The 15,305-nt window shown below is 46.0% G+C and overlaps 1 protein-coding gene across 1 annotated transcript in view; it reads right to left on the bottom strand.

Annotated features, from left to right (window-relative positions):
- DAG1 (dystroglycan 1) overlaps positions 1-15,305 on the bottom strand; it is a 61,193-nt gene that overhangs the window by 19,364 nt on the left and 26,524 nt on the right. Inside the window, exon 3 of the mRNA XM_067303291.1 lies at positions 1,559-1,968. Within this exon, the coding sequence (XP_067159392.1) occupies positions 1,559-1,840 (282 nt within the window). The 5' untranslated portion in view covers positions 1,841-1,968. The remainder of the gene's footprint in view (positions 1-1,558; positions 1,969-15,305) is intronic.

Below are 15,305 nucleotides of genomic sequence, written 5' to 3'. Positions count from 1 at the left end.
CAGTCTCTTGCCATCAAAGGAGCCAGAGGACGCCAAAGCAAGCCACTCCAATACAAAATTTCAAACCAAAGTTACTGTTTCAGTAACACAAGATCTTGATAACTCCTTTCAAAATACAAGGGAATTCAAAGCAAGGAGTAAAGCTCCCCCAGACCCAGTGGCAGCACAGATTATACAGAGATCCATGCAGCAGGGGTAGAACCTGGGGGCACAGTGACCCTGAATAACTCTTGCTCCTACAGGTTCAAGCTGAAGGGTCTGTTCCTTTCAAGGACACTGTTCACTGCCTGGCTGCATGATGGTCACCATACTTATGTGGACTCTTGCAGTCAAATGGCATATAGGCGTCCAGCACGGAGAAAACGGGCATGCACTCCTCACCTGGCAATGGTCACAGCAGGACAGCCACCACTGCCTTCCTTCTAACCAGTCTCACTAGCTTTAAAGTAAATTAAACATCACAGCCTTTACTGGGAAACCAGCCTGCCTGTCCCCTTCTCTGACTCCTCTAACCCCAGGGTGCAGCCACTGCCCTCCTCTTCCCCACGTGACAGAGTCCGTTGCTGACAGATGCATTCTTTAGATTTTGTCTACCACAGGCATATCGTAGTCCTGACGCCCTCCCTGGAGATTGTGAGATCACGTAGCTGAATTGAGGTAACTGCATGACCGTAGGCAGAACTAAAACAAACCTGCCTTCAAGGAGAAGCAGAGATGTCAGACTTTCTTCTGACTTGCTCTCCATCTCCCTCTGATCTTCTAAAACACAAAGGTTGTTTTTTGGTTGTTTTTTTCCCTCCAAAAATGGATTTTTAAAAATATTTTTTGATTTTGCTCTCCAGGAAAGTTTTCCAAAACTGGAAGGTAATTTTCTTTTTCCTTTTAAAATCAGAATTTTCTGAGCTCTCCATGACCTAGGCAAGCAGTTGGTTAACAAACATGTTTGGAGGTGTCTCTACCCTCCTTCCAGGCTAGTCTGCCATTTTCTTGCCATCAGGACCGATACCCAAAACTCAGTTTTTCAGGTGTCTGTAGTACTGAGGTAGGTCAGATAAAGAGGAAGGTACCCATCTTTCCCAAGAGGACCTAGGTACAGTCAGGAGAGATTGTGTCAAAGGCAGTCCAGAGCCCTACTCGCAGAACAAGATCTCACAATGTTTTGTTACCATAGTGAAGCAAACACCCTGAGTATTAGGGCAGCAGTCCCAGTGAATTTGTTGCTCCCCAGATCCCGAGGCAACATCTCTTTGTCATGTCAATGTGCCCATCATTCCAGGGGCTGGATACTTCACAGTTTAAACACAGCCAACAAACCAGATCAATCATCGCCTAGGAAAGAGGTCTCCGTTCTTCTTTACGGCAGAGGGAAGGAACTTTGCAATGAGGTGAGAAAACCTATTTTCTTTAAGCCTTCTTCCATAGTCCTGAAAACCCTCAAGGCTGCCTCATAGCAACCCTTGTGACCCATCCTACTAGTGGGGGGACTAGCTTAGTTCCTGCAAGAATACAACTGTAGATAGGGGACTGAAAATGAGTCTCAGGGAATGACATTTCTCACCTGGACTATTTCTCCATTGGAAGCAATTAAATCCATTGGGATGGAGACTCTGAAGAAACGGCCCACAATAGCAGAGCTGTCTGGTATGCCCACCACAGCTGGGACAGTCTCTCGGAGGTCTGACAGCACAGAGTGCATGGAGGCCTCCAGCTGGTTTTCCCAGTCCCGTACCACTTCCGACGGCTCGCTGGGCCAGTGGCAGTGAACAGAGGCTGCCAGCAGCAGCACAGAGAGCAAAGTCCTCCCCCGGAAAGGGGGCAGCAGTACATATCCAACTGTCATTCTGCCTGGTGACTTCGGCTACGGTATTCCACCCGGAAAGGGAACCACAGGGAATCTGTAGGCACTGCAGAGCACGCAGGGGATCCGCAAGTCCCTCACAGCAGCCTCATCCTAGGAATCTTCGGAACCTGATTAAACAAAGGAAACCAAATCAGCACATTAATTACGATATATAAGCCAGCTAGCTGACACATACAGACCTCCTTTCAATGGACAGAGGACTACCTGCCTTACCATCATCTTTGTTTCAGCTCTTTAAGCAAAATAGTTAACACTACCAGGAAAGAGAGCAAGAGCTTCTCAGTTCTTTCTCAGGTGTACCGCCTCTCCCAAGAAACAAGATCCACCTCCTTTTCCATGCACACAGCCATACTTCTGCTGCTCCCAGAGCCACAGCATCTCAAGGTTGCCACAATGAAGGAGAAAGCACCAGAGCAGATAAAACTAATGCTGAGACAGAGTACAGTGGCATTAGGTGACCTTTCAAGGAAAGCTGAAGTCAGGCTGGGACATCAGTGAATTTAAATGCTAATTACCCAGTATGAAGGCCCCAAGAAATCTCTGAAGCTTGAAAGCTGCCACCTTGACAGTTTGATGCATGACAGATGCTTCTGCCTCTCTGATCCATGAGCCTGGCTTTTCAAGCCAGGTCTGCTTTCCATTCCAGTTTTTGGTATTAGCCAACGTATGTAGACTTGATTTTGTGGCCAGCAATATGGACTCCAAAATCAGACTGGTGTAAGCTATGCACATGTTGTGTCCCACACCTCTAACCATTGACCAGTCCCCTGCTGCTTGCACAGCATGCTCGTCACCTTTCCTGGTGCAAAAGCCTCTACCCGCCTTCACACCCTGCCAGTCATCTCAGAAGAGAAATGTCTCCAGTTGTTTCTTTCTTGGCTGATTTCTTCTTCCACCTGTTTCCTCTCCATCTCCACCTCCTCTCCAGTCCCCTCTATCTGCCCTGGGATCACAGCTCTCTTTTCTCCCCTGTTCCTTTAGTCCATTATTTCCTTCACTTCCCTAGTTATTTCTCCCTTCGGGCTGTGTTCTGAGTCATTCATGCATCTGTACAGGCACACACTGCTTCTCTTCGCATCCTATTTGCATGATAGCCAGTGGATTCACTAGAAGAGGACAAAGCCATTTGGGGCTCACTGTGAAGCTGTATCATCCCACTCACAGCATCTCTTAGTCACTGAGAAGGATGTGCCTTTGGTAGGCAGGACAGCCCTTTGACTAATCTGCAAAAACGAGTCAGGCAGTGCTTTAAATGGGACTGGAGGACAGAAGCACTGACCAAGGAGGCCTCAAGTGAAAGTTGCTCAGGTTACAGGAATGCACAGGACTGGGCTTCCTCAGGGCTAGGCATTCACAACTTCTTTAATCAACTCCCTTCTTCTGGGCTGCTGAGAGAGAAGTAAGTCTGAATTCCTAGAGCAAGTCCAGTTCAACTTATAACCACAAACAGCAAGTCTCTGTGGCTCCCAGTCCTCAGAGTACAGCCTCTATTTATTTTAGTTTGTTCCAGCTGTGTCGTACGATGCACATCAGGCCTTCCCAAGAGACCCAGGAACCAGACTGTGTGGGAAGGGAAATCCCACCAATTTTTGCTCTGTCTAACAGAGATCCTGGGGCTTCGCAACAGCAGGACAAGCTGATCTGCTGGGCTGCTCCCTAAATGAGCACATGTTGCCCACTTTGGGCTTGCAGAAGCAGGCAGAGGGCCTGTCCATGCCAGGAGCAGAATAGACTAAATCACTGCAAGTTTACTTATCTGCAATACATGCAAGTACCATCACTAATCCCCACACCAATATGGGCTTTATTTGGCATAGACCTAATAGGTAGTCCACTGTGATCTTTAAGGCAGAGATCTAAACTCAGGTGAGAGAAGCTGCTTCCAGGACTGCTCTAACAGAGGCTCACAGCACAAACACATGCACATGCTTCCTCTGCTGGCTGAAAGCTTTTCTCCAAGAGAAAAGGTTATCAAGGTTTCTCTCAGAGCCTGCAAAACAGGCAGTAACCCTGCTCTTGGACTGCTGCAAGGAGAAAACTCTGACTCTAATTCCTGCATATAAGCAATCCTGTTATGAACTGAGGAATCACCAGCCTCAGTGCCTCCTAAGCCAGACTCAAATCCCCAAAACAGATATGTTGCTACCCCAGAGCAGGCAAACTGAAGCCCAGATCAGTGAGTTGATACAGCAGAACACACAGCATCATTTCAACTTTCTCAGCCACAGAGAGATTAAAAGGACCACAAAGGAAGAAGGACAGGATGTATATGTTCATATACTTACCAGTAACTATTTTCTCATCCTGTCAGGTTACTAATTAACAACCCTTCTGCCCCTGTCACAACTACTACTGGCTGGTCTTTCAGTCCATCACAAATAACAGCTAAGAAGGACAGCTATCAAGTGCTGTATTTGCCCTAGATGCTTCTTCAGAGGCACATACCCTGTCAAAGTTTGGACAAAGTTCCAGGTTAGCCACCAGGCAGATGTGAGGATTGAGAAATTTCTCAGCAAGACTGCTGAAGTAACCTGACAGATGACCAAAGAGTTCCCCCTTTCCAGTCTTGTAACAGGTCCTGGCATACCCTATTATCCAGTCTGGCAGTTTGGTGGAGACGACTAGGGTCCCAAATCTACCAAGGACTGACACCAAGAGGTCCAGGGACTGTCTAAAGGTCCCGATTTCTAGCAATGTCAAATGGCTTGGCCTGTCTGCTAGAATTTTCGACACTTTTCATCTTAGGTGTCCTCTTTTGTTGCTGAATCCTGATGCTTCAATTTCCAAAAATTTACCCCTTGTGAGAGCAGAGCAACTCACATCTATGATTATGCAGTGTATAAAGTTATCATTTGTCAAATCCTGGATCTGATCAGCCAAAGAACAAAGACAAAACATATTGAAGTCACTCTCCATGGCTTCGAGGATGAGGCACATGCAGCTTGTGCTGTTCTGGAAACCGAGTCCTCAGGCTCTGAGGCCATTTTAGAGTTTTTCATCCCTGAAGCTGTTTACCTGTCAACATTCAAATTCCTCCTCACCCAAATTGAAAAGCACTCCCTTCAAATATTGGTGAAGTCCATCACCACAGCACATCATATTCCCAGACTCCTCACTCTTGAGGATGAGAGACCATGCTGGCTATGCATCCACGTCTACCAATCTGACTGGTATAGTCTAACATTAGGTGTCAGATGTTAACACTGCTATCTCTAAGTGCAGCTGAACAGGATGGGATAAAAGCATGGGGCATATCCACAGCTGGATTCTCAAAAGACAAGCAGACTCTGGCCACTATTAAGTTCAAGGTTACCACAATGGACTCTAGGAATAACAGAGATAAGACCTAGTTGTTCACTCTAAAACTCACACTTCAGGAAAGCCAAGAGGTAGCATGCAAGAACTAGCACATCCTCATCCCTTGATAGACCTTTTCACAACAAATCTCTCAAGTAAAGGTGCTGACACCTCCCATTCCAATTTAATGAACCAGGCATCTCTCTCAATACCCCAGTGAACAAGGTCACAGCTAGTACAGAGGACTGTGGGTAACGGAAATTATGAGCTGGGTGCAATAACCCCAGGCTGCAACATAGATGAGCCAGATAGCTGATACGACCGTCAGTCTCTGAAAACCTGTCACAAGTGAAAGGAAAAAGAAACAGCAGAGGCAGAATGACATTGCTTGAAACCACAGGACAAACAGGAATATGGCTGGTGTGAAATGGCCGAGCCATAAGAAAGCCCATTCCCCCACTGCTTTGGTTGTTCTGACTGCCTGAACTGATTTGGACAGGAACACACCACAAAGCAACAGGGAAGCTAAGTCCAGGCTCTTCCCAAAGGCAACTGAGCACATGATGGTCTTTACCTCAAGCGAGATACCTGGGCTGCTTGCTTCTCCAGAGGTTAGCATCACTACAGATGAAGTGGCTGGGTAGGTAAAGTCATGTTTCCCACAGGGGCCCCATCTCTCCTATCAGCTCTGTCCACTGTCACAGAATGAGACTCTGATGCGTGCCAACTGATTTTGGAAGCATCCAGAGTCACCTCAACAAGAAGGCAACTACTGCAGTAGACATCTGGTGGAGAATATTCAACAGGCTGTGTGCAGGTCACATTTTCTCATTCTGAATAAGCTACAGAAATGGAGAAGCCTTCTGCAAGAGATCTTGTAGAGGTCTCTAACCGTCACAGCATGAAACCAGGGGCTTTTCATCAGTGCACACTCTGGACCACACTGCCTTGAAGGCAGATAGAGGAACTCCCTTCAGTTTACATGGAGACTGGGGTACAGACGCTGCAGTAATGACACCTTGTTCAAGAGTTACCACTCGTGAAGTCCGCTCATTGGAAAGTCCTGCAGCGCGCAGGACCAAAAAAGCAACCCACATAGCAAGTATAGACAGGATCAGCCAATAGCTGGGTGAGGAATGCAGCAGCAATCGCTGGAAAATCCAGCAGCCCTGTGGCTGCTGCGAAGCCAAGATGCTATCAGCATAGAAACATTAGCACCTCTCACAGCTGTGCTAAACCTCCACATCTGAGAAGAGGAGAAACACCCCACAGCAAGAAAGAGCTGTACTGGTCCAGACAACCAGACAGACAACCAGAATACAACCAGAGTTGTAAAGATGCCTGAAAAGGTTCGGCCCTACATCTCTATACCAGTCCCTGCCTCTGGCTTGTCATGGTTACCAGATCAACTCATGCACAAGCCTGGTGCAGCTCCGTGTTGTTCAGCCAAAATATGTGATTTAACCTAGGGCATTTGTGTCACATGGAGAAGAGTATTTGGGCAGAAAGGAGTAGATTCTTGATATTTGTGGCAACTAGGAGAGGCAGATGAAGTCATCACCCATTTCACGAAGAATAACTGGAGTAAGCAACAGTGCCTGTTTGGTACACATCCCTCAGCCAAGGCAAATCAAGTCCTGGCTGTGAAAATCTAGTTTGACACTTGCAGGTCAAATAAATTGAGAAATTTAGTTTCAGGAAGCTGCAGAATAGTCTCAGCATATGGAAGCACAGAACAAAGGAGGTTTATGAGGAATTCAGTAGCCGGTATCAAAAGAAAATGCAGAAGAACTGAACAAAATTACATCACAGAAGAATCTCATAACAACAGAGCTCCACCTCACCAAACAACTAACAGAAGCCGAAACGGTGCCAGACTCTCACGCTGCACGTGCTGAGTGCATGGGCTAAGAACAAAAGGCAAGGCAGTACAGCTCCACAGATATCCAGAATAAACCATTCACCTGCAGTTCTGAGGTCCACATGGACTATCACTTCAAGACAGAACACCTTTTCTGATGTAAGGCCTTCTGTCTAAAAACCTGATAGTCCTGCTCAGCAAGTCCATCAGCTGCAACCACTGCAGGTCCAGATGCAGCTGCAGAACATACAGAGGGAATGTTACACGCAGTGAGACTGGAATAAGTACTGGATACAAGTGGGATGCCCGCATCAAGTTCAGGAGCCCAAACCATTTCACACAGCACTAATACAGGCAAAACCCAGTCCCACTTGATTTGAGACATCATCTCAGTCACGTGTAGGAAATAGCAGCATTCAGGATCATCTTCCGTGACCAGTGAGCGGTGGAGCTCATGAGAATCAGAAATCCCGACACGTAGCACAGACCACTCTTTCACACAAGCTTAAAACGGGGCCAAAAGCCAAACACAGATTGCTTTCTGCAGAGGTCTTCTATTGATCTCTGGAAAGCATCAGGCCGCAAGACTAACTCACTTAGATGACACTTGAAAGTTTCAAGGGAAGGCTAGAACACCCCAGCTTATTTATATGACATACTGCTGCTTCTTTTCCAGCAGGATCTGTACTGCTCAGTTTCACAGAACAAACACAAAGGTTCAGGTTAGTCCTGAATTTCAGGATGTTTTGTTCTGTCTGATCTTCTGGAAGAACCGAGTTTCCCTTTATCCTCCTGCTTCTGTAAGAGCTCTTTTGCTCTCAACTTTAAACCTCCAAGATGCTGGATTAAACATCAAAGTCAGTATCAACATCCGCTTCAGTCCTAGTGAGAGTTACTGGTGCCAGATCTCCAGTGCCAAATCCCCCCTTTCAGAGGCACAGAATTTGGCCTGCTTGATGAAGTTATGTTGATATGATAGTGAACTCGATATGATGCTGACTTGTCAAGACAATGCTGGAGCTTGTTCCTTCTCCATGCAACTACAAGGCCCATTGACATGTTAAGGGCATGCACTACCTCCATTATTCAGGAACGCAGAGTAGTGCGGACAAAAGATGGTGCTGAAAGAAAGGATGAGACCAGGACAAGGCAGCTACTCCCAGTCATACATCCCCCCCCAGAGCCTTTTCTTTCTACCCATTGCAGAATCTGAAGCGTTGGGCCAGGAGAAGAGTTCTGGCAGTAGGAACGTGACTGTCCTAGAAGTCAGTCTTCCTTGTGGCCAGTTATACAACTACTTCAGCAAGAAACAGGAGGAATGAAGTGTCAGTCCAGCTATGTCTAATCCAATTGCTCGAATACACAATCACATCACTGGGCTGTGGTAATTAGTCACCACTGGCATATTAATGTCATTGAACCTAGGATGTAAAATATCTGGGCAACTAACTTTCAAGTTCCTAACTCTAAATAAGAAGGTATTTAGGAGAGTTAGGAGGAATTCCACTTACCCGAATACCCTCATTAAAGGAAGCATTAAATAAGTTTCCTTTCTCTAAGGAAACAAACTCAGACTCAAATAAAAAGGGCCAGTGCAATTTCCTAAAACAGAACTATTGTTTCTGCAAAGATCTCTTCTGCATGTTTCCACAAGAGAATCTCGGGGCAAGTCCCATCAGCTACTGCTTCTCTGCATGTCAGGGCAGCAAACAGAAGGAATGATGAAATCAAGCATCACTGGCCAGGCACACAAAGATGGCACATTGCTGTACAAGCTTGCAGGTCCAAAACATGACAGCAGGCACAGAAGCAGGCCAGCTATGCTCTCCAGACAAAGGTGGCTGGGTGCTTGGTGCGTGTCTGCACTGTGTGAAAGGACTCTTGAGAAGTCTCCTCAGCATGAACAGCATGTCGATCTGTAAGCTTGACACATTATATGCACAGAGAACATTTCAGAGCATGAGAGTTAAGAAACACTAAGAGTTTCCACACTTGCCCAGCTCAGGAAGTACCCTGAAACAAAGGCAGCAGCCCCTCCGCTAGCCTGCATTGCAAGCCTGCAATAGCACTGCATTTTCTGACACAGCTATTTAAATGCAGAGAGTCACACGTGTCGCTTCGCCAGCTTCAGCGGCCTTTGCCCCTCGACCTCTCCACCTTTCTATTCCTGCTGCCAGGCCACCCCCCTGCATCGTGCCATGACTGGGTGGGGAACCAGGACAAGGGAGCAGCACCAAGGTCCCCGCTAGCCCAGCAAGGGGCTAAACGGAGGAAGAGAGATCAGCATTGACGGCCTAAGCAGCGAAGCAGGGCCTCATGGTGTAATGATAAAGCTGGTTTAGTGGTGAAACTCATTTAAGACTTCTCACCGCTCCACATGCTGTAATTTACACCAGGCCTTGGCTACACCAGTACTGAGGGGAGGGCTAAAAGCCCCCAAAAGCTGACAAATAGTTAAAATAATATACAGGGGAAAAAAAGAAGATACTTTTTCCACAAACTCTTTCCTGATCAAACTCTATGTATTTCTTTATTGCTGGTTTCCCACACATCTGTTGTCAGTAACAGGAAGTCTGATACTGAAAAATAGCCTAGAAAAAAAGAACAGTAGTCACTGCTTAGCATGAAGCGTCCTGGGCAGGAAAACAACCAATAACCTTCCTGCTGATGTGAAACTCGGTTGCAAACTAAGTCACTAACTCATTGCCTTAAATCATATATGCCACTAACAGCTTTATGAAAGTCATAGAGGAAGTGGTCACAGCGATCAACACCTCCAAGCAATTTTTATTTTGCTGGAGGAAGCTCTGATATATTTAAAGGGTGGCTCTGAAATTGTTACTAAAGAACTGTGTTATCACATCTCTGATAAGGAACGGCAGCTAGCTGAAAAAGCTCCAGCCAAATGATCCCACTAACTAGATGCAGAAGGCACAACGTAACACTGCCAGGGCTTCCCCATAGCAAAGAGGAAGCTTTCCCACCTACCTTCCATTACTCTCAGTTCAAAACCTATAGATTTGTGCTGCCAAGAAAGGAATAAAACTCCCTGTAGCCTTTTGATTGGCACCTTGCATGCCTCCCTTTGGCCAACAAAAACTGCTGTTATCCCCTCAGCCTTTCCCAAGAAAAACCTCCAGGACCAAAGGGACTGCCATGACTGATGCATGCACTTTGACTGCCAGACGAAGTGATGGGGAGGTGGCTATGGGAAGCTGGATTGCTCAAATCACCTCACAGAGTTTTTGCGCTTATTAGGGGTGCAGAAGGAGCGCGATCTCTGGAACTTCCTGCAGAGGGGAATGCAAAGGCAGTTCTGAGGTAGACAGAACTGATGCGAACAGCAAAATTCTCCTTTTCTTTTGTGCTGCGTCTGCCTGTCCAAAAGCTGGGACACCCCGCTGCCCTTCCCAGCTGGGGACAGTGCTTCCAGTAAGCCTTCTCACTCTGGAAAAGGGAGGTGAGCACCAAGAGCCTGCTCCCAGCTACCCTCCCTCCAGGAACAGCTTTCCAGCAGAGGAAAGGGCAGCCTGAGGCAGACTCCTCCAGGGCACATGGCAGTGCGGGGGCACCCCAGGGCAGGGGGGAGTGCAGAGGCACGTGCAAGGGCCAGTAGAAAGGTGCGAGTGGCAGCACCATAAGCTTAAGTGCAAAGGACACAAGAATCCTTCTGCCAGCTGCACATGGAGCACTTTTTCTTTCTGCGCAGGGTGCACTTTACATTCCCCCTCCAAGGTACAGTGATAAAAGCAACTCCTGGAGGCAGGCACCATCCCCTGCCCTCCCACAGGGCCGCGAAAAGCAAAAGAGGGGGAGGCCAGGAATGAGTACTTACAGCATGCCTTAACTATGCGCTTGCACAGAGCCCCACTCTTGCAAGCACCTTTTGCCAGCAGACCACATAGACTGTCCCCCCCCCACCACCACCACCTTTAAATTCTGCTCACTTAAGCCTTACAGCCAATGCATGCTGCACAGGGAACTCGCTGCAAGCTCAAGCAAGGCCTTGAGCCTTGGGAGCATCTGCCTCACCGAGAGCGGGGAAGCCGCCAGCCACTGCGCCTTACTTGAGGAGGTGACCAAGAGCAGCAGATTTTGGCCAGGCCATACCTTTTACTGCTCGATGAAAGTGTTAGCCACAACCGCAATCAATCCTTCCTCCCCCTTCGCTGCTCCCAGGCAGACAACCGCGATCATATCTTCAAGTGCATTCAGTTAAAAGGAAACTCAGATATTATCTTCTCAAATATTTAAAGGGCCTCAAAGATTTGTTCCCCCCCGCCCCGTAATTACAAACATCTTAGCCAAGCAGAGCTGCCATTTTCCCGGCTGCTGGCAGCAAACAGACAAATTAGGATAGAAGTATTCATCAACTAGTCAAAGCAGGGGACTGCAAATAATAATTGAGGACAGTTTCATCAGTGTCTCCCCACGTGTTCGACACTGCTTGCATTTTCTGAGCTATCCCTTTTGTAAGGAAGGATTAAGAAGGAAGGACAAGAGGGATTATCAACGGAACAAAATGGATCCCAAGTAACAACTCAATCCCTGGGGAAAAACTGGCGGAGAACAAAGTTGGGTGCATAAAAGCACAAGGGGGATGGGGAACAAGGATCTGCTCTTTCCTCTAATAGAAGGACAAGGAGGCAAAGGAAGCTAATCTGGACCAGGTTCAAAAACTAAGCAAAATGAGGTAGTTCCCCCACAGGATCTAATGAAAATGATGGATGTTAAGAATTCGTGCAGGTTAAAAAAGGGGAGGGGGGGCGGGGATTGGACAATATTATGGAAGGAAGATTTGCCAAGGTGCCGTTTCTGGCTCAAGAAGCCCTTCATGACAGATCACGGGATGCCGGGAGAGCATTCAGGCAAAGTATGACTTGCATTCTCGTCTAGGTGTCTTCCCCTGCCCATTACAGGAAAAGGTGCATAGACTAAATAAACAGCCGTACTAGGGCAGAGCAAAGGCCTGTCTTAAGAGGATTCAATTTAACCTGACTTTGATTTCATCCAAGCTTCTATTGCGTAGTCATCCAGTGCCACAGAAAAAGCTACACATAATTCTTGATTTTGTCTGGAAACAGAGTTAAAAAGTTTAATACATTAATATTTAACGCTATATCTAAGGGAATGCAAACTAAACCTAGTACTAAAAATCCACAGAAAATGAAACTACAAGAGGTTAAAAAACAGGGCTAAGAGTTACCTCTATACAAAAGCTATAAAAAAGCCTATTTTGAAGACTGAAAGAGAATAGGCATGTATATATACACATGTATAAACACTGTAACAGATTCAAAGATTTACTAAAAAATAAACAGAACTTGAACACCAAGTTAAAATAGGCATTTTTACTCTAGATTTCTCCTTTTTAAGGGTAGCTTTGTATCTTGCTGAATTTGCTTGAAGTTATTTCTGAAAGGAAGACAGTAGCATTGCAGAAAAGCTTTTTTAGCAGACACCATCCTGCAGCAGAGTCTGTGACATAGAAAACCTGGGGTGGTAAAATTGCCTGGGCAGGCAGAGCAGAGAAGCAGCCAGAGATTAGACCAAAGCATCATTCTGAAAAATTAGAGCAATTTTAATGTGGATCATGAAAGAGTTATTTCACTGGTTAGCTTACAGAAGGCAGCAGACCAGTCCCCAAGACACTGCACTTAAAAGTGAGGAGCACTAACTGTTAGAAACTTTGGAAATACAAAATTTGGGACTCCTGAGATAGAATTCCCAGGCCCTCCATGGGCTCAGCATGCCACAGTAGCTTTATTGTCACTAAACGTGTCATTCTGGATTAAAGTGCTGTAATCTAGGGACTCTCCTGAAATGCTTTACACAGGATTTGGACTGTTTTACATGTAAATTTGCAGGGACAAAGTTGATTTTTATATTGCTAAAAACACATGTTCTCAGGTATAATTAAAATAAGATGAGCCTGGACTGCCCTTGTCACTGGGAAAAGCATCCCCACACATGTACTGAAAGGCACAAATACTGATTTCTGAAAAAGCTCAAAGCAACTTTAAGAGGGTGCCTAATGAAATACATAGAGGATATATATCAGAAGTGTTAGTCAGAAGGTACAGTTAAGGCATGAAGACAAGAAGGGACAGCACAAAATAGAAGCAAGCAAGGTAAGAGTTCACTTTTCTTTACATAGCTTCCACTAAGGACAATCTGCAAGATCAGCCAGTGTGACAGTGGCCACTGCATGTCCTCTTCCTTGCTATCATTCACAATACACCAGCTGTTTCAAGCCTAATTCACAGCAGCTAATGACCTTTGATAGTCACCCAGCTACCAGGAACAAGGATTTCTATCTAAAGTACCACTTCAGGAATCAGTTTAAGCCGATGCACTGTCATCGATAAAGCTGCGGTCTTTCCCTCCACCTCATGCAACAAGGGACAAAATTGTTCGCAAGTCTCCAGCGGCACTCGAAATCTCAGCTGAAGCCCAGGAAACAACTTCCTTTGTTAACTGCTCCATTATATTAAGCAGGAGATGTTCTCTTCAGATGTAGTTACAAGCACTGAAACAAGTGAGGCTAAAAAGATTTGCATTTCTTGCTTGCTTTCTTAATTGAATTAAAAGCTGAACAAAACCCCTTATGAGGCTTCAGAGAATCCACACGGAAGAGAGACCCTGAATATCCTAATCAGAGGAGAAGCTTCCACTGGAGGTTTGGTCTTATTAAATACTACAGAATCCAACAGAGAAGAGAAAGACCCCGAGGGCTAAACTTTCTCGTCTGCAGCACGGCAGGAAATCTTACTTGAGTCTCTCCCCTGGTTTTACTTTCTGAACACATCACACATTGGAGAAGTCACATAGGAGTGGGAGAAGTGAGCTCATGGTACATGCTTTTAGCCAACAAAACAAAAGTCTCTCTCCCATCTTGTCATCCCCTCCCTTTCTCTTTTTTTAATATAAAAGGTATAAAGCTCCTTCTGTCAAATTAGCAAACAGAAACTATTAGTGCTTGGGTAAGGGTGAGGGACAGAATGACGGACAGGGCAGTTCTGGTAGTCTACTTCCTTAGGAAACCTGATTATACTTCCAAATCATGTTCTAAAGGCAGCATTTCTGAGGCTTCAGCTCTGGTGGTACTTCCGAGCCCAGGAAGACTGCCTGCAGCAGGCTGGTTGCTAAAATCCATCTCCAGGTTTTGGCCATGCAATGACAGCGCGGAGTACTTTTCATCACCAGACAAGTCCTGTGTGCTAACTGCGTGCAAGTTTTCAGAAGACAAGTCAGCACTGCTGCCACTAGGCAAACATTAGCTTTGCTAATGGTATTTAAGTAGGTAGTGAAGCACGCTAGAGCACCTGATAGAAGGCAGCTTGAGCAGGTGAAGGAGCACACTTGCATATTCTAGCATGAGGAACAAACAGTCCCTGAGGTCTGCAGGCACCAAAACCAAATGCCAGGAAAAAAAAATTGTGATGAGGCTTCATACTCAAGAGTCACATCAAAATCTTATTTTGATGTGCTGTTTTATGGACAGTCAGACACATTCCAAGGGTTTATAATAATCTTCCGAGTATTCCACAAAATTCCTCAGATAATGAAATATTTCAAGAGGGTCCTTGAAAGCGTTTTAGCAACATGATTTCATATAGGATGTTGTCACGGCACCGGGGCTTTGGCACTAAGCAAGGTCTGGAAGGCAAAGCTTAAGATCTTTCCCCTACATGTCAGGAATCTGACTGCCACCCAAAGGACGTAAAGCACCCAAAGAGCTGATATTAAGGGGATACGTGAAACAAGGCAAACAGCACCAACAAAAAGCCAGTTTTCAGCACTCCAATGACATATGCAGCATCATTTATATTCTTGGTGCCAGCGTAACTAAGGGCAAGCACTCCCTGTTTAGAAACAGTCCAGCGTTCCATCAGTTTTACCACCCCACCCTAAAACATCGAGCCAAGGCATTAACATTCAAGTTTATGGAATTGCTCAGCCCCGATTTATTACTCAACTGGTAAGACTGCCATAGCTCTTCATTTAAATACATTTACCACCAACTGATTTATGCAGAGCAGCCAGGGCATCGGCCACGTACTTGCAGTTTTCGATGTTTCTCATGAAAACTGTTCTAAGTGCTTTTTGGCAGAATGAGATATAAATGTTCCCACTTTAACCATCAAGCATAAAACAGGAAAGCTGCAAAATGAAGCAGCGTTGCTCCTATGCCTCAGAGTAAGAAAAAGCATCTGAAAGAGGAATTAACTCCTTGAAGATCAGCAGCAGCCAGCTGAGCAGCACATTCTCTCACATCCTCAGAAA

Source organism: Apteryx mantelli, chromosome 12 (genome assembly GCF_036417845.1).
Source record: "Apteryx mantelli isolate bAptMan1 chromosome 12, bAptMan1.hap1, whole genome shotgun sequence".
NCBI lineage: Eukaryota > Metazoa > Chordata > Aves > Apterygiformes > Apterygidae > Apteryx > Apteryx mantelli.
This window is presented reverse-complemented; position numbering and strand designations above follow the sequence as displayed.